The sequence below is a fragment of the Haplochromis burtoni genome, unplaced genomic scaffold (genome assembly GCF_018398535.1).
Source record: "Haplochromis burtoni strain Fernald_Lab_line unplaced genomic scaffold, NCSU_Asbu1 Contig_306, whole genome shotgun sequence".
Taxonomy (NCBI): Eukaryota; Metazoa; Chordata; class Actinopteri; order Cichliformes; family Cichlidae; genus Haplochromis; species Haplochromis burtoni.
Window position 1 is genome coordinate 527,451 of NW_024582667.1, and position 18,904 is coordinate 546,354.

At 40.9% G+C, this 18,904-nt stretch overlaps 3 protein-coding genes across 5 annotated transcripts; 1 reads left to right on the plus strand and 2 right to left on the minus strand.

Annotated features, from left to right (window-relative positions):
* Positions 1–671: 671 nt before the first annotated feature.
* On the plus strand, positions 672–7,978 carry alas2 (aminolevulinate, delta-, synthase 2). The gene is made up of 10 exons (XM_005946368.3): positions 672–873; positions 1,864–2,218; positions 2,356–2,448; positions 2,587–2,809; positions 3,557–3,741; positions 3,842–4,021; positions 4,879–5,043; positions 6,161–6,429; positions 6,915–7,077; positions 7,348–7,978. Exons 2-10 carry the CDS (start codon positions 1,885–1,887, stop codon positions 7,509–7,511), a joined length of 1,776 nt encoding a protein of 591 aa, XP_005946430.1. The 5' UTR covers positions 672–873; positions 1,864–1,884; the 3' UTR covers positions 7,512–7,978.
* Positions 7,646–10,323, minus strand: LOC121811800 (tetratricopeptide repeat protein 34-like). Its single transcript, XM_042228123.1, has one exon. It carries the CDS (start codon positions 8,668–8,670, stop codon positions 8,224–8,226), a length of 447 nt encoding a protein of 148 aa, XP_042084057.1. The 5' UTR covers positions 8,671–10,323; the 3' UTR covers positions 7,646–8,223.
* Positions 10,324–11,884: 1,561 nt separating this feature from the next.
* LOC102298193 lies at positions 11,885–18,834 on the minus strand. Of its 3 annotated transcripts, XM_014341355.2 has the most exons (5): positions 18,572–18,834; positions 15,114–16,860; positions 14,723–14,945; positions 14,073–14,265; positions 11,886–12,405 (listed from the first exon to the last, which is right to left on the minus strand). In XM_014341355.2, the coding sequence occupies exons 2-5, from the start codon at positions 16,829–16,831 to the stop codon at positions 12,161–12,163; spliced, it is 2,379 nt and encodes a 792-aa protein (XP_014196841.2). In that variant the 5' UTR covers positions 16,832–16,860; positions 18,572–18,834; the 3' UTR covers positions 11,886–12,160. The 3 variants fall into 3 exon arrangements, with proteins under 3 accessions (XP_042084050.1, XP_042084051.1, XP_014196841.2); XM_042228116.1 differs by having other exon boundaries at positions 11,885–12,405; positions 14,723–16,860; XM_042228117.1 differs by lacking the exon at positions 18,572–18,834 and having other exon boundaries at positions 11,885–12,405; positions 14,723–17,709.
* Positions 18,835–18,904: the final 70 nt, after the last annotated feature.

Below are 18,904 nucleotides of genomic sequence, written 5' to 3' on the forward strand. Positions count from 1 at the left end.
ATATTTCCAAAGCCTTAAATACACCAAAACCTTTCCTATAGCTAAACCATTGTTTTTATTTGTGTTCTGTAAAGTCTCTTTATAGTCACAATGGAGATAATAACACTAGCGCCCAGAGTATAAACACCCCAAAGTACAAGTATTTAAAGGAAAATGCAATACATTTGCAAGTAGAGCAAATAATTTGTGAACATTTATTTTCTCTAACCTTCATCTGCTCTGTACTGTGCTCTACTGTATAAACTGTTTCTGCGTGAGTACATTACAGTATCACAGAGACAACTTTTGCTATGTTTTTTTTTAAAAACATATAAAACTGTATGTGTTATGAACATTCATAAAGAAACGTTAATCATACAATGTCCTCATTTCTCTGTTAAAGTAAAACACAAAGAGCCAAAAGAACCTGATAGTGTGGTTTATTATAGGAGATGGCATTGCTTTCTATATTGGTAGAAAATTGCAGTGTGACTTGAACATGACATCATGTCATCTGATAATTTAGGCTCGTCATCTGCGGCATCTTCATGCACTCTTTGTTGTGGTGTAATAGATGTCATATTCACAAGCTGTGGAACATGAAGATATTGAGATTGTTACCACAAACGTGTTCTCACCATTATTTTAAGTGGCAGTGCATGCCACAACACAGCGTGTGCCGATAGGAACCCTATCAGCGTCTTTGCACCTCCCACAAACACAAACAACACCCTTTTGTGGCCCCCCCCAAAGCTGAGATCCGCAGACACCTCTGATGGGTGGGAACTGAGCTGATTGCATAATGCTCCTCAACATCTGACCAGTAACTGTTGACACTTACTGACCCTCTGCCTATTTGCTGTTTGGAAGTTCGTCCTCAGTGCAGGTCAACAGGTGAGTTTTCTTCATTATTAACCCTGCTCTGATCAATTATAGTCATTGTTTTTATTTTATTTTTGTTGTAATTGTAGATGTTTGATTTAAATATTCTTAACTGAGATAAAAACATCTGGTGTGGATACTCCATCATTAATTAATAAATGAGGATGTATTCATTTTTTGTTGGTTAGCTGCCTTCTTCTTCTTGTTGCTTTGTGCGTCAGTATTTAAATGTATTTAAAGTAATTAACCAAACAATCACAAGGTGAAAAGATAATTTGACCTACTTTTGTGGTTTAAATGGAAGTAGCAGTTAAAGATAACATCAGACTTCAAGAGAAAACCCAGACTTCACAACAACTGCTTCCCACACTATTTCTGCTGACTACAAAAATAATGTGGGAAATCATAGAACCTGTTCCGGTAGCCAACTAAACTACACATACAGGTGCTCACCAGCAAATTACAATATACATCAGTACATTTGTGTGGTAGAGTGTGCTTTAGTGAGTATTTTTCCTGAGTCCGAAAAGTTTTTCAGACTCAGGAAATAATGGCCATTAACCAAAAAGAAACGTCTGTTTTATCGGATTATTTGAAAGCTTCCATGGTAATCAGACTCAGCTGATGATGCAAGTAAGTAGCTCTTACGTGCGTGCCTGCAGAGTTAAGATAAGCGGCTGCTCCATGCCGCACCCAGGAGGAGGCACCTACTGCTTTCTAAGCTGAGCCATTACCAGTCAAGTTGCCATTACCAGTTAACATCATTTTGCATTTTTGCATTTTTTGCATTTTTGCATGTTAAGCTAAGGCATGAGCTTGAGATCTTTTGTGAAGGGAGTTAGGGAATTACCATATAGTGTATTTGACTAAAACAGGCTATTTTTACCTAAAGTAATTAAATAAATAAATCTGGGTTGTATCACAGAGACTCTATGCTATGTAATTTATAATCTTCACCCACGTAAGGCAAAATCTTCTGTCCCATCTTCTGTCTCAACCCAGAGTAAGAACAGCTTCAGTATCATGGCTGCCTTCCTCCATCACTGCCCCTTCCTCAAGTTGGCTCCAAAGCCGGCTTTAAGGAGAACCGGAGCCGCCTTGCTGTCTCTTGCGAATCACTGCCCCCTCATCGCTCGTCAGATCACCGTGAGCGGCCCGGGCTCTCTGGAAGCCAAGCTGAACGTCTCGGCCCCCAAACCCCAGGATCAACAGCTTCCCACAGCTGAACAAAGGAGGCTCTTTGCTCAAACTGCTACTCAGGTGGCTGTGTCCGTATCAAAGGGATGCCCTTTTGTCAGCTCCCAGATTGGAATGGTCCGAGCCAGCCCTGAAGTACAGGAGGATGTTCAAGAAAGTGGTAGGAATTAAGTACCTGCAGCGATGCTGCCATCAGAGTAGCAGAATTTGAGCTTTAATAGAAGAAAATCTGACGAATTGCAAAAATAGGGGACAAAATATTTATAAATTTGACACAATCACACTCCTCTCTGACAGGTTTGATGGCTTCTCTGAAAGGTGTAAAGGATTCTGCGTGCCCAACTTCAGCTCAACCCAACAGTGTTACCCACCTCCTCAAAGACAACATGGGTATGTTATACAAATAAAAGGGCTTTACCCCTCCAGGCATTTCATTGTAATATTCTGTGGTAAATATTCAGCAATAAAAAGCTGTCTATTGGATGCTGTAGAGTAACTGAAGCCCAGTCAAAACTATTCTTTCCACAGCTGGCCCCAGCTATGACTATGATCAGTTCTTCATGGAGAAGATTGCTGTGAAAAAGAAGGACCACACATACAGAGTCTTCAAGACAGTGAACAGGAGTGCTGAGGTCTTCCCGTTTGCTGAGGATTACTCCATTTCTGGGCGGGAAGGCTCCCAGGTGTCCGTCTGGTGCAGCAATGACTATCTAGGAATGAGTCGGCACCCACGGGTCCTCAGCGCCATCAGGTAACAGGACCCAGCAAATATCATATAACTTTTTATCGACTCAAAATTTTAATCTATGCACTACTTGGTTTTGGACCACATATCTGCAGATACTGTTTGGATTTGAGTAATTAATTATCCTTATGCCGATACAAAGCAGTAGACTGGCTTGGGTAATCTTATGTTTAAATTGCATCATTCTTGCAAGAAGTGAAACCAAATAAACTCAAAGGACTCAAGAATTTGACGGAAAAACATAAGCATACTGGGCACAGTGTAGAAGATATGCGATTCACTTCAGTTTAATGCAGTTTTATTTATCTATTTTAAGGTATGGTTATAGAGAGAAAACCCCAACAATTAGAAGGCTCCCTTTGAGCAAGCATTTGGCAACAGTGGGAAAGAAAAACTCCATTTTAACAGGAAGAAACTGCCAGCAGAATCAGACTCCGAGATTTCCATTTGCAATGACTGGTAAATGGTGAGGGGCAGAAGACCGGCTGTAGAAGAGAGACAGAGATTAATAATAACTAAAGACTGAATGCAAAGTGGTGTGTAAACACACAGAGAGTGGAAAGAGGTGAGTGAAGAAGAAACACTCAGGGTCACCTGATCCACCCCGGACTATAAACTTTATCAAAAAGGAACATTTCAACCCTACTCTTAAAAACAGAGAGTGTGTCTGTCTCGCAAGTCGAAACAGGGAGCTGGTTTCATTGTTTTGTATCTGGGTTTGATGTTGTACCTTTTTGTTGTGGATGTCCACAGAGATGCTCTGGACAAGTATGGTGCAGGAGCTGGTGGGACGAGGAACATTTCAGGCACCAGCAACTTCCATGTGTCTCTGGAGAAGGAGCTTGCCGAGCTACACCAGAAAGATGCAGCGTTGGTCTTCTCCTCCTGCTTTGTGGCAAATGACTCCACCCTCTTCACTCTGGCTAAGATGCTGCCAGGTAAATAATTACCTCAACATTAAAATCAATGTTAACTATTTATTTAGCAGTTAGCAGTTGTTTTTTATTTGTTTAATTATCTATTCACTGTTTTGTACAGGGTGCGAGATCTACTCCGATGCTGGGAACCACGCATCCATGATTCAGGGCATCAGGAACAGCGGAGCCAAGCGTTTCATCTTCCGCCACAATGACAGTCGACACCTGGAGGAACTGCTCCAACGCTCAGACCCTACGACACCAAAAATAGTGGCGTTTGAGACTGTGCACTCAATGGACGGTGAGAACCACGAAGTCAAACGTTTGAAAAAGCACTTTTTGAAACGAGACTCTTATTTTTCCATTATCTCTTTCTCTCAAGCTGCTTCAGGGGGTCATCAGCTGGAATTATAATACCTTGAAGGAGTTCCCTTCTAAGCAGATGTTGGATGCACCTCCTTTAAAAAGTTCAACAATTATCACCAGTATAAGTTTAAAATGATATTTGATAAAGAGTATTGTATTGTTCTCAGCTCAGTTTTTTCAGCATATTACACCAGTGACAGCTCCATAAAGCACGAGCTGATCATACTTTTAAAAGCAAAAACTGATATTAACCATGTTTTTTAAATTCTTTTATGTGTTCTTTTATGATTTAAATATTTGTTTCCAAAATCTTTGAGAATAACTCACCACATACTTCTTAATCACACATTTTGGATGCGGTGGTTGACAAATTAAGGGAAAAACACCCATCCTTTGACCCTCTACAGTTGAGGGATCCGGTGTCTCTTTTTCGTAAAGTTGCTGTAAGTGATTAATTAGTCTTTGCTTAAACATTTTTCTCCAAAAGGGAGTGACCTCTTTATCAATGAAAACTCCCCCGTCTACAGTGCACTAGTCACTGAATGGTTTTATGACTCTGAAGATTACATACCGGTAAGTCATAAACCATGGCCTTGAGATTCACCAGTTTTCAATCAAATTTAGCATCATTTGGGCTGACATGTTCTCCACCTCCATCATGAAAACACCAGATCAAGGATCAGCTATTGGAAAAGTTGTGCTTTTTCCTTCAGTATGTCACCTGTTTTAGATCTTAAATACTTGCTACTCTTATACCCTGTTGTTCACCTAAACACCGTTCTAATTTTTCAGGTGCCATATGTCCTCTGGAAGAGCTGTGCGATGTAGCCCATCGTTACGGAGCGCTGACATTTGTTGATGAGGTTCATGCCGTGGGCCTGTACGGAGCCCACGGAGCTGGAGTGGGCGAGAGAGACAACATTATGCACAAGATTGACATTGTTTCTGGAACCTTAGGTGAGTTATCCACTTCTTTCACACCAGCAGTTTTGTTCTTTCATCTTGAACATAAGCTCGGGGGCGATCGTGGCTCAAGAGTTGGGTGTTTGTCTTGTAATCGGAAGGTTGCCGGTTCAAGCCCCGGCTCAGACAGCCTTGGTTGTTGTGTCCTTGGGCAAGACACTTCACCTACTGCCTACTGGTGTTGGCCAGAGGGGCCGATGGCGCGATATGGCAGCCTCGCCTCTGTCAGTCTGCCCCAGGGCAGCTGTGGCTACAACTGTAGCTTGCCTTCACCAGTGTATGAATGTGAGAGTGAATGAATAGTGGTATTGTAAAGCGCTTTGAGGGGTCCCGAAATATAAATGCAATCCATTATTATTATTATTATTATTAAGCGGGACAAGTTAAACAGCTTCAAACTCTCACAGGCTCTGCTACTGGCCCAACTCCCATTTACAGCCTCTGCTGCAGTAACTGTCACTGTCGCATTGCCAACAAAGGAGCAATAACTTTTAACAGGCATGATACTGCGCCCCTGTTGGTTCAATAAGGTCAGGAGAGAAGTGAGCTCTCATCACAGGAAGCAGAGGTTTTATCAGCTGAGCGTCAGTTCTACTCCCTCTCTGGCTGTTTTGATAAAACTGTCCACAGGCAGACTGCGTGGTGTGAAACTTGATGCAAGGCTTTTGGTAGAAATCCTTGTGAATTAATCCTGGATTACAACATCAGACTTTTTCAAAGTCTGGTTACAACAGTTCACATGACAGTAAATGAAAAGAATAATGATGAAACTTAACTAAGAAACTGATACAAATTGACTTGGGAGTGTTTTAGCTGGTGTATTGGAAATATTAAAATTCATTTGATTCAGACTTAATACATTTTGTGTAAATTTTTTATGCATTCTGCTTTTTTCAATGTTTATATATTGATGTCACAATAATCATATTTTTACAATAAAAATGTAAATAACTTTAAAAAAAATTTACACCTGTGAAATGTATTAATGTAGAAATAATAAAGTTATACAAAATGGCAATGTAAGAAAAAAAAAGTATGTCATTTTTATTTACACTTAATAAATGCTCTCCTCACCACTTTACATAGAATCTGTCATTTGTCACTATTTCAGGTAAAGCCTTTGGCTGTGTGGGAGGCTACATCGCCAGCAGCGCTGCCCTGGTGGACACAGTGCGCTCCTACGCAGCCGGCTTCATCTTCACAACGGCCCTTCCCCCGATGGTCCTGGCCGGAGCGCTGGAGTCTGTGCGGGTCTTGAAGAGTGAAGAGGGGCAGGCGCTCCGCAGAGCCCACCAGAGGAATGTCAAACACATGAGGCAGCTGCTCATGGATAAAGGCCTACCGGTGGTCAACTGCCCCAGCCACATCATCCCCATTCGGGTAAAAAGATTTAGCACAGCTAAATGGACACTGGATTACAGCCACCGCTATTTCAGTATCACTTGTTAGTTAAACCTGATTTTCCTTATTATATATATTATAATACTTATTCGTTTTATAAACCTAGAAAGTACAATGTAGGTCAGATAAAGTCGGGAGGGTAACACAGACTTAGTTATAGTCTTTAATCGTGATTAAATTGCACAAATAAGTAAACAATTAAGTAAACTGAGTCTTAAAATTGTATAATAGGCTTGAACAACTGCATACCAGTTTATTTAATTAGTTTAGAATTTTTTATTATTTTTAACAGATTGAAATTTTGAGTAGAACTAACCAATTAAGCAGCCCATAATTATCCCAGAGATCTAATCTAGACTCCACAGGCTGAGTAAAATGATTCATCCATGTATGCACTACCTAACTGTGCAGAATAAAAGTTTCTCCTAAATGACACGTGCCATCTTTTATGATTTATTTTCCAGGTGGGCAACGCTGAGCTGAACACCAAGGTGTGTGACATCCTTCTGGAGAGGCACAACATCTATGTACAGGCCATCAACTACCCCACAGTGCCTCGTGGTGAGGAGCTGCTGAGACTGGCTCCATCTCCTCATCACAACCCCAAAATGATGGAGTACTTTGTGGGTGAGTGTGAGGCCACTTGCTGTAATTAGGTCAGAGGTGTTCTGCTAAATATCTGGCAAAATATGGGGATAATGGTCAGTGCAAATGCTTTCCCACAAGACATTGTGGCTCTCTTGACATTGACCTGCTCCCCTAAATGACCGTGCTCTATGGGGAGCTTAAAAAATGGCACGTGCTAGAATAATCCGACCAGAACTTTTAAACATTTTAAAAGAAAATAAATATCAACATTTAACTGTTTATTCTTACAAACACTTTTATCATTCACAGTGAAACTGGTGGATGTTTGGCAGGAAGCAGGTCTTCTGCTCAATGGCCCGGCGACCGCTTCCTGCACCTTCTGTGACCGCCCACTGCACTTTGACCTCATGAGTGAGTGGGAGAAGTCCTACTTTGGCAATATGGAACCACAATACATTACTGTGTATGCATAATACCACAGTGAATGTTTCATCTTAGCTACATGAGCAGTATATGCATAAATCTAATGCTATATACATCATACAATGCAAAAAGTCCAAGAGTAGAGGCACAGTGAAAACTACTTGTGTTTTGACATTATGTTTAATTATTCTCCAATGGCAGCAGTGTGAACTAAATTTCAGTATTTATAATCACATGTACTTCTGCGTGCTAAATTGTGTTTGCCACCATGGATATGATTAAAGATTTGTCTTCATTTGAAAAGCATAAAACCTGCACACTTGGCACTTTCTTATATCACTTATCTAGGTGTGACAGCATTGAACGCTGAATGATTTTGCTTATACATTATGATAGTATAGTTATTGTTTTTTGTGATTATCATATTAATTACATTGCTAATGTTTTATGTCATAAGTGTTTGTGGTGTTAAATATTAATTCACTTACTTCTCTTATAATAAATATTTTTGCTTTGATGTAATCATAAAGACACTGATGTTAATCCTGTAAGTTTAAACTGAACTTTGAGGGAATAATATGAACAGCAGCAATGTGTGCTCTGGAAGCACCAAACATCCCATGAAATTTAGGAAGCTGAGCATAACAAAATGATTGGGATTAGGTTTTTCTTTTCTTTGTTTCTAATTTTGAGGTAGGACATTGACCTGATTGGAGCTTTTGCGGCTCCACTGGAGATTCTGTGTCCAGTTCACAGTCAACACTAGTTCACGTTGCAAGGATTGGCCACTTCTCGTTTGACTTTTGCCCTCAGTCTGCGGAGCTCTGTGTTCTCACTGTCCAAAAGGAGGCCACATTCAATCAAGGTCCAAGCCTTACTGAGATGTTGCTCCCCATAATGCTGCAGCGCCCCCCGCAGGAAGCACTCAGCCAGAGGCAGTTTTCCTAGCCCAGCCTCCACACACTTGATGGCCTGTTCTCTGTTGAGCTCCAGGGCCCGGATGAAGTCCTCCAGAGCTGGCCCTTCTTTGGAGCAGAGCACCAGGCTGCGACCTCGCAAGCACAAATCCTCCACCCGGACTTGAGGGTGGTCTGAACAGCTGTAGTCAGGTCCATCGTGTTTCTGTATAACTCTGTCCAGATCAGATATAGCCCGCTCATGTAAGCCCAGCTGTGCCAGGCACACAGCCCGCTGGTGAAGATACTCCATTCTCTGACTGCCCCCTGATTGTACTGCCACAGTCAGGAGGGTGAGCGCCTGCTTCCACTGACCACATGATGACACACTGTTGGCCTCCTGAGCTGCTTCCTGTCCCAGTGTACATGTAGTTTAGAGTAGATATGTATCAGATTCACATTATTGACTTTGCCATCTAATTTAGGCATCTAAGATAGTCATTGTGAGATGGTGGACCCGCCACATGTTTGTACTGTATTTTACCATAAATGAAAATACATACATAGAATATATACATACAACTATAACACCCATTGGTTCAATAGAGAGAAATGATATGGGGTTTTTGTAATATCATGGAAATATCCTGACATAAACATTTTTTTTTTTTGATGAAAAATAACGCTGACAAAGCCAGAACAAACAACTTTGGCAGATCTGCTCATCTGGTACTAAATCTGGGTTTCCTGTACACTTACCTGTGCCATGCATTTCCGCTGATTAAATGGGATGAGAGCCAGCAAGAAGTCAAAATAGGATGAATCCTTCTCAGCCAGTTTGCTGAGCCTGCGAGCTGCGCTGCAGTACTTCTTCTGCCAGGCATCCACCACACCCACCCGAGCCTGGGCCACTGCATCTCTTGGCTCCTGGCCAAATATCTGGCACAGATGAGCGCCTGCTGATTTAACCTCACCTGGAGCAGATGGACCATAACAGAAGTATGGATTACTGAAAACAGGGGATGACAGGTGCAATAGTGCTTTTTGTCAAATTGGAAACGTCACACAGCCTAAGCCATAAGCTGCTAGGCAGATGATTTCCAATCCTAGCAAGGATCCGGCTCAGAAAATTTCCCCCACAATCTCACCTTTTGCCAAAAGGATGTCCACATAGAGCAGATGCCATCTGGGGTTTCTACAGTCAGCCCTCATCAAAGCTCCACCAATTATGAAAGCCTCTCTAAGCTGCTCTTCATGGCAGGGAACACCATGAGTGGCCACAATATCTGACAGATTGGTACGACAGAACTGATGCAGCCAATCACAGACCAGCTTCTGTGCCCTGTCCTTGAGTGAAAGAATGTCTTTGGTCACTATGTCAGCATTTATCTGAAGTGCTGCCAGGATATCATGAGTACATTCCTAGAGGGAGAACAGAGTTCAAATGTTATACTTTATTTCAACATGCAGTCCAACATGCATATCATACTTTTCATAATTTTTCTAGACCATGTTAATAAGTGTTAGCATAAGACTGGTATATTTATAAAGATCACAATTCTGTGGCACCCCTTTTTCAAACAGATTTCCCCAGAAAGCCACAAGGTGTCGCTTTATGTTTAGGGGAAAACTCAAATTAGGTTAAAGGCTCAATGATACGAAGAGAGAAAGTAGCCTTGGAAACCTTGGCATTAATTTTTATTCTTAATTCAACATTAGGGTCCCTGTGGGACATTTCACCGAAAGTGATTTTATTATTACAATATTATAAAACTGAAGCAATTTCTCTAAACACAGACTGATAAATTAACACTTTAATATCAAGGAGGCAAGGTGTAAGAGTAATATGATATACGCTCTCCAGGCTACACCAAAAGGGCTATAAACTAGCTACCACTGTTACATTTAGTCAGGTCCTGGGTTCATTTTCTGCAATTACTGAAAATAAATACTGAAAATGTCTTTTAAGAGACATTTCTCAGGTCCACCAGAAGAAAAAAAACATATGTGGTGAGGCTTTATCCCATTATATAATTGTACAGGGAGTGCAGAATTATTAGGCAAATGAGTATTTTGTCCACATCATCCTCTTCATGCATGTTGTCTTACTCCAAGCTGTATAGGCTCGAAAGCCTACTACCAATTAAGCATATTAGGTGATGTGCATCTCTGTAATGAGAAGGGGTGTGGTCTAATGACATCAACACCCTATATCAGGTGTGCATAATTATTAGGCAACGTCCTTTCCTTTGGCAAAATGGGTCAAAAGAAGGACTTGACAGGCTCAGAAAAGTCAAAATAGTGAGATATCTTGCAGAGGGATGCAGCAGTCTCAAAATTGCAAAGCTTCTGAAGCGTGATCATCGAAATGTCTGTGAAGGTTCTCAGTCATCCAGGTCATCGTAGTCAAAGGAGCTTGCAAAGAAAAGCGTCTGGCGTGATCATCGAACAATCAAGCGTTTCATTCAAAATAGTCAACAGGGTCGCAAGAAGCGTGTGGAAAAACCAAGGCGCAAAATAACTGCCCATGAACTGAGAAAAGTCAAGCGTGCAGCTGCCAAGATGCCACTTGCCACCAGTTTGGCCATATTTCAGAGCTGCAACATCACTGGAGTGCCCAAAAGCACAAGGTGTGCAATACTCAGAGACATGGCCAAGGTAAGAAAGGCTGAAAGACGACCACCACTGAACAAGACACACAAGCTGAAACGTCAAGACTGGGCCAAGAAACATCTCAAGACTGGTTTTTCTAAGGTTTTATGGACTGATGAAATGAGAGTGAGTCTTGATGGGCCAGATGGATGGGCCCGTGGCTGGATTGGTAAAGGGCAGAGAGCTCCAGTCCGACTCAGACGCCTTTTCGGGTTGAGGATGGAGTCGAGCTCAACTCCCAGTCCTACTGCCAGTTTCTGGAAGACACCTTCTTCAAGCAGTGGTACAGGAAGAAGTCTGCATCCTTCAAGAAAAACATGATCTTCATGCAGGACAATGCTCCATCACACGCGTCCAAGTACTCCACAGCGTGGCTGGCAAGAAAGGGTATAAAAGAAGAAAAACTAATGACATGGCCTCCTTGTTCACCTGATCTGAACCCCATTGAGAACCTGTGGTCCATCATCAAATGTGAGATTTACAAGGAGGGAAAACAGTACACCTCTCTGAACAGTGTCTGGGAGGCTGTGGTTGCTGCTGCACGCAATGTTGATGGTGAACAGATCAAAACACTGACAGAATCCATGGATGGCAGGCTTTTGAGTGTCCTTGCAAAGAAAGGTGGCTATATTGGTCACTGATTTGTTTTTGTTTTGTTTTTGAATGTCAGAAATGTATATTTGTGAATGTGGAGATGTTATATTGGTTTCACTGGTAAAAATAAATAATTGAAATGGGTATATATTTGTTTTTTGTTAAGTTGCCTAATAATTATGCACAGTAATAGTCACCTGCACACACAGATATCCCCCTAAAATAGCTAAAACTAAAAACAAACTAAAAACTACTTCCAAAAATATTCAGCTTTGATATTAATGAGTTTTTTGGGTTCATTGAGAACATGGTTGTTGTTCAATAATAAAATTATTCCTCAAAAATACAACTTGCCTAATAATTCTGCACTCCCTGTATGTTTTAAAGCTATGATTGTTGCTTAAATTATTCGAATGCTTAAATTCCTGTTATCAGGAAAGCCCAGAGGAGAACATTTTATTTAATAATTGTACAATAATTTAGTTTGACTTAATAGTAAGGAATCTCAGGTTGTTTTACTCTACAGCTGTTTCACAAGCAACATATCAGTCAAGCACTTAGCTGTAACCACCTGAACAAAAAGGGCAATAGTATCGAGTTTCAATGATAGATAAGACTAGAGGGGAAAAAAAAACCTTTTGTTGATTCAGCATGAGATATGTGAAACCTCTTCCACAGAGGGCATGCACGTGTTTCGGATGCTCCTTCAGAATGGCACTGAAGTCAAATATGGCTGTTTTTCGCTGACCCAGCAAAGCGTAGCACCTCGCTCTTTCTAGTAGTGATTCAGCTGCCTCACCACCTGAGAAAAACAATGAATTGACTGTTTTTATATGTATGTGTAATCTCATTTTAGTGTCAGTTTCAATATTTGCATAAAATAAATCATAGATTCAAATACACACAGTAGAAGTGCTTTATATAGGCTGGTTTCAGGTCTTATGTTTAACCACAAAAGATGTGTGGTTAAATAATGCATGGCTAATCTACCTACGGATGAGGACACAATGCTCAATTCATTCATTTCTCCCAATGATATTTAAAATTTCAGTTAAAATTATTTCTATTTGGACACAATAACAGAATTATTTCAGAAAGAAACAAGAATTACCACAGTCAATATAATTAGCCCCCTTAAAAACTCAAAGCCCAAACCACTGATGTGATTTAATGTAGTTTAACATTGTAATGCTCAAGGCTTGTAAAAATGGCAAACAGTATAAAAACTTCAGCAAGACTTTGAGCTGTCACTTGAAAAACCATCATGCCAAAAACACAAAAATCAGTTTAGCTTGAGAAAAAAAATCTTGATGCGCATAAAGCAGGAGATGGAGTGGACTGGAGTGATAAGCATCATTAAGAAATTCTAAGAGAGCCACACAATACAGAACAAGCCTGGTAGAGGTAGGAAGCAAACGATTTCAATGACTCTGGAAAGAAAACTACTGAGAGAGATATGTAAAGACACTCGTGAATGACTTAGCCAAGTTGGGAAATGTAGTCTCAAAAAAGACAGTCACTGCAGCCCTGCACAGGAATAGACTGCAAGAAAAACTCCACCACTGCAGAAGAGACACTTTCAAATAAGACTGTAGTATACTAAAGACACCCTGCAGAAAGAATATGCTGCCTGTAAACTAGAGCTCTTTGGCCAAAGAGACGCTGCTGTATAACCCAACGAACACTGTACCCACAGAAAAACACAGCGGTGGGAGTAATATGCTGTGGGGATGCTTCAGTGCGGCTTGAAATAGGAATCTCGTCACAGTGGAAGGAATCACAAACTAAGATGGATTTGTGAAGATTTTAAAAGAACACCTCAACCAATCAGCAGCAAAACTGGGTCTGGGTCATCACTTTGTCTGACATGATAACGACCCAAAATATATGGGACTCCAGGTGAAGAACTAATTCCAGGAGACCAAAGTGAATGTTATTGACTGGCTTGTAAAAAGCCCTGATTTGAGACTTGTTGAAAACTATAATAAACGACTACACACTACACAAAAATGATGCCCAACTAACTGTTAGCATCATGGAGGCTAATAATTTGACTCTGGCAGTTATTGTGAATAATTTCGTTTCTATGTCCAAAGTAAAAGACATCGCAAAAGTTCATCGTAATTTTTTTTTCTGCCATGTCCCTTGCGGGGCTCCGTAAAAATCAACTAATCATCCAAAATAAAAATAGGATGTTTGGAAAAGCTGTGTCAAAAAGTTGTCTCTCTGTTTACCGGCATCTGGAAATACTTTTTAAAAAATGACATTTTCATAGTGGGCGTAATTATTCTATCCTCATCTGTAATTTGTGTTATGTTCTGCAAGACATTTTAAAGTGAAATCTGAAAAAAAGCTTGGGTTCAATCATTACTCCAGTCTGCATGCAACAACCAACAATGTTAATACTATCAATAGTTAGCAACATATCAGTACCAAATATCAATAACTCATCAAACAGATTCTATTCACCAGAGGCCATAATTGCAATGGAGAGATATGCCACAGCCTCTCTGACAGCGCATTCCTCGCTTGCTTGGTCCAAAATGCGTTTTGCAGCTGAGTGGGAGTGTCCCTGCAGCAATGCTCTGTCTTTCTGTTGTGCCACTGCCAACAGGGGGCGCAAGCAGCTGGTATCACCACACAAGATGAGCTTTTTCAGCAGCTACAGGAAAAAATTGACAGACATGAAGAGTAAATCAGGACTATTCGGTGGTTAAAATCATTGTTAACATTTTTTTTAAACTCAAAGCTACACTTTTCAAAACAAAACTGTAGCTACCGCACACTGAAATCAGACATTTGGATGCTTATCAGGTAATTTTAGAAGTGAATTGATCGCTGAAGATTTTTTCACATTTGAGCCCTCATAGCTCCTTATATCATGAATGTAATTACTTTGAAGGTGCATCCAGAAATTATTCAAAGGAAACTAGTTAAATAAACAAAGGTGTTTCCCCAAAACTACTAATAATGAACTACACTCTGCTTTCACTCAGCTTCCTGCTTTATTTATATATGTTTTACAAAATAAGCAAGTGTGAAATTAGGTTTCCTAAACAGGAAACAAAAAATCCTGAATCCATTTAAACATGAAAAATTGGTACCTCAAACTTATATACCTGATTGGTGTCATAAAGAAAGCCTCTGTGCAGCTGCAGCAAAGCAAGGCGAGCCAAGATAGGTGCCCGAGGATTGGTGGGCCCGATGGACAGCAGCAATCGGTAAGCCTCCTCCACCCGACCAAGCTGGTACAAGGCATCTGCTGCCAAGATCTGAGGCCCATCGGCACTGGGCTGGAGCTCCATCAGCAACAGAGCAAGGGAATGGACACCAGCAGGAGTCCTAACGTACAAAGCAGAAAAAAAAAACACAACGGGACAACAATCACACTGAGAAAACACACAACAAAGACCATACCATGCAATAAAGTAGACTTTTCCTGCTGTGACATGCCAAAATATTTTATCTGAGAAAGCATTGCTCAGTAAACCATATCTAAAACAAACATACCTTGATCTGTGGTTGTCCCTCTTTGATAGGGTCTGCATATGTTCCTCCTTTTGGTGCTGTTGGGAGTCTTCACCAGAACTGGACTTGGGTTTGTGATCTCTAGACCCTTCAAGCATGAATCGTCCCTGCTCCAGCAGAACAGTAAACAGCAGCCCACGGTAGTTCCAGGGTACCAAGCAGCGCACAGCAAATGCTGTTTCCTGAGCATGCAGCCTGCTGGCTGTCACATAGTCTAAAGCAGTCAGGTAGTTTAAGCCACCCATCATTCGCAGGAGGCCCCTGCCACAAAGTGCTCGCACACAGCTGGATGGGTGGGGGGCATTGTGTTCAATCACAGCCTGAAAGTCTTCTAATGCACCCTTCTGGTCATCAGAGAGCAATCGTGCATATCCGCGAAGGACGTGGACCGTGCTTTGATAGCTCTGCTGACCTTGTGCGGCAGCTAGCTGGCTGCAGATAGAGAGGGCCTCTTTGTGCTCTCCTCTGAGGAGAAGACAATCAGCCAGTCGGACCCGCAACTCTCTGTCTCCCCCACCAGGTTCTAAATGGCACAGGGTCCGTAACTGAGTGATAACAGGGTCCAGAAGTTCAACTCCTTCAGTAGATCGCAGATCTGCCCGGACAAGGACCTGATCTCTGTAATCAGACAGGCCTCTCTCCGCCTGCTGACGGAGATGGTTGCAAGCTGCCACCCCAGTTCCCTGATCTTTGAACAGCTTTTGGAAGTAAATTCGGGCAGTGGCTGGGTGAGTCTCAAATGCTTTCCCCAAATCTGAGCACTCCTCTGCAATCTTTCCACCTGCTGAAAAGCAAGCAGCTGCTCGGCTTGTCAAGAGTCTGGCTGTCCTCTCAGGAGTTTCTTGGAGCAATTTTTCTATAGTACTCTCTGGTATTTTCTGGCCATGAGCATACTGCAAGAGGGAAGAGTATGCCTCTGCACTGTCCATAAACCTGCCCATCAAAAACAAATATGCTGCATTGAGTTCCTGTACTTCTTTGTTACTAGGTGAAATAGACAGCAAAAACTCAATAACAGTAGCAGAAGTTTCTTCTTCAAGCTTGTCATTGTCCTTTGTTCCTACTCTCCACTTGCTGTCAACTACCAGAGTGGGATGTATGAGCATGATTTGTTCTGCAAAGGCCTTCACTATTTTGGGTAAGTATCCCGCTTGTCTGCTCTTCACCAGTGTGACAGTTTCAGACTTGCTATTCCGGTAAGCTTTGAGGTAAATCTTTAGTCCCTTTAACCTGTGAGATTCTGATAACAAGCAGGCGAGGGCTCGAGTTATCTCTAACAAAACATGAGTTGAACCCTCTGGAGGAAGGTTCCGCTTCCCTTCAAGCATAGCAGTGCAACGAGCAAGAATTTCCTCACAGGCATGCGTGTCACTCTGAAGAAGAGATTCCATTTTGTAAATGGTGGCTAACAGATTGTTGGGACTGAGTGTGGAGAGGAAAACAGCAGCAAGACCTTTATTAAGACCCTCTGCAGGCTGATTCTTCACATGACTGTCAAGCCAGCCCTCTAGAGTAGCGATCACCAAATCCAGACCGGACTTATCCAGTTTTCTCATGTGGGACACCGCAGAGGTGGCGTGAGTCCTGAAGGCAGACATGTACAAGGAGGTGGCTCTCTCCAGCTCACCGCTCCGAAGGAACTTGTCTCCTTCCTTACATAGCTCTGAAATATTGACTCCAGGTCGAACCAAAGCAGTCATGATTGTTCAAATGGCTGGATTATTCATGGCTGTTGAAAGTAATTACAACATTGTAGTCTAATGGTTAACGGAGGAAATGAGGATAAAATATATCTGTCACATGTCAAAATGTAAAAAAAGAAAAAGAAGAAGAAGTAATAAAAACAAGCAAAAACAAGCACCTTTACTCTTCAACATAGAGTTCATAATTCCATCAATTTCAACAAGATCCCCAACACCATTATTTGAAATATAGCACCAAACCACGACAGAGCCTCCATCATGCTTTACAGAATGCTGTAGAGACTCATTGTTGTACTCTCTAGACCTCTTCTGCACATACTGACAAAGATTTGAACCAAAAGATTTGAAATTTGGATTGATCTTCTGATCTTCAGTCCAGTTCTTGTGTAATTTGCAATATCTCAGCCTTTTCTCCTAGTTTCCCTCGACAGCCTCCCATACACAAAAGCCATTTCTGATCAAGCTTTGATGAATAATATCATATGAACTGAAAAGCCAGATCCATCTCTCAGTTCCTGTGACAAATCTATGGTGGATTTTTCCCCCCTGTTTCTTAATTCTTATCTTCTTTCTTAAGATACTGTTCATCTCCTGTAATTCTTTTTAGACCTGCCACTTCTTCTTTTTTCCTACTACTAGTGCAGACTCCTGAGTTTTTTATTCAGGATATTTCACATAAATACAGATTATTCAGGATTTTAGGTAAGATATTGTTATACTGAGTTATACTGATTACTCAGTATGGAACATTTATGACATTTTCAACTAATAGATCTTTGAGAATCACAATTGTTGGTGCAAAAATACAATTGTTTTATTTTTGGTATTTTTAAAAATATATTTAACTAAAGAAAAACACATTATGTTTTATGACAGGCTGCTAGTAAAAAAAAAGACAAAATTGCTAATTTTTCTGTTATGTGTAGACACAACACTAGTTCAACTCTTGGGTTAGAAGACTTTTTATGCTTTTTATTGCATTGTTAAGTTGTTCAAAATAACCAAAACAAACAAAAAAATTATTTATCTGAAAATTATCAGGTACAAAAACTGGAGTGAAAAGGTGTGGAAAAAGTAGCCAACATCCAAAAAGAAAAAAACTTTGAAAGACCTTCAGAAAGCCTGGAGAACTATTCCTCAGTAACACTGTAAAAATGAAAAAAGAAAAAAAAAAGTCTCGTATGAAGGTAAGTATGTTGCTTAAATTTGTTACTTAGATGCCAAATTTAAAGACATAAGGAGTGGCTTGAAACTTTTGCACAGTGTTTTCTATTATTTATAACTATGTATTTGTATTGTTCTGACTTGATATTAGTTTGGTGAAATTTTACACACACACAAAATAAGATTATCATTGACAAAAGAAGAAAGACTTTATCTACTGCAAAGGGAACTGGTAAAATAAAATCGACTTGACTGGATTTGTACCAGTGGCTTTTATTGAGCCATTGTTAACCTACCTGTTACTGCGGCTTTTTTGACAACAACAGTAGGCTGAATCCCTCAAGACTTAAAAATGTCTTTAAAATTCTATTTCACGGGTAGCGTCAACTTATTGTCTTGAATTAGACGTCCCGACAAAAGAAAACTGTCCTCCATGTTTGTAATTCAATAGCTATCCAGGTCAACGCTCACAAAACAGAAGCCGCAGCGGAATTTTTTCAAGTGTGTAACAGGTGGCACTGAGACAGCATAATATATATTTATATAATAATAATAATAAGAAACCACACATACACAAACCACAAAAACCTTTTTGTCTCGACAAACTCCTCCAGGCTGTGTCGCGTCTCTTCTCAGGACGGGACGGTTTACGTCGCCACCTGTTGTTTTTGAGAATCCGGGTCCGGTTGCCAATAGAAACCATTAACCCTCGTGCTTACTTGAAAACCACAGAAAACGTAGGAAGCCTGCAGCTTCCTTATTGGCGACACTGCGTAAAATTGTTGATAAAAATCTCCTGCTCCTTCACGCTAACTCGGCGTTAGCGCTTAAAGATATGCTGCTGGGAGCACGAAAAACGGTGCGAAAGGGGGAAAAGATGTCATTTGGAAATACCTCCAAAGAGCC

Excerpts from the sequence above, each read along its gene's own strand:
- alas2 (XM_005946368.3), top strand. The coding sequence starts at position 1,885 with ATGGCTGCCTTCCTCCATCACTGCCCCTTCCTCAAGTTGGCTCCAAAG. Across the intron at positions 2,449-2,586 it reads CCTCCTCAAAGACAACATGG|CTGGCCCCAGCTATGACTAT; the intron begins GTATGTTATACA and ends TTCTTTCCACAG. Across the intron at positions 3,742-3,841 it reads TCTGGCTAAGATGCTGCCAG|GGTGCGAGATCTACTCCGAT; the intron begins GTAAATAATTAC and ends TGTTTTGTACAG.
- LOC121811800 (XM_042228123.1), bottom strand. The coding sequence starts at position 8,670 with ATGGAGTATCTTCACCAGCGGGCTGTGTGCCTGGCACAGCTGGGCTTA.
- LOC102298193 (XM_042228116.1), bottom strand. The coding sequence starts at position 16,831 with ATGACTGCTTTGGTTCGACCTGGAGTCAATATTTCAGAGCTATGTAAG. Across the intron at positions 14,266-14,722 it reads TTCTTTATGACACCAATCAG|CTGCTGAAAAAGCTCATCTT; the intron begins GTATATAAGTTT and ends TTTTTCCTGTAG. Across the intron at positions 12,406-14,072 it reads CATTGCAATTATGGCCTCTG|GTGGTGAGGCAGCTGAATCA; the intron begins GTGAATAGAATC and ends TGTTTTTCTCAG.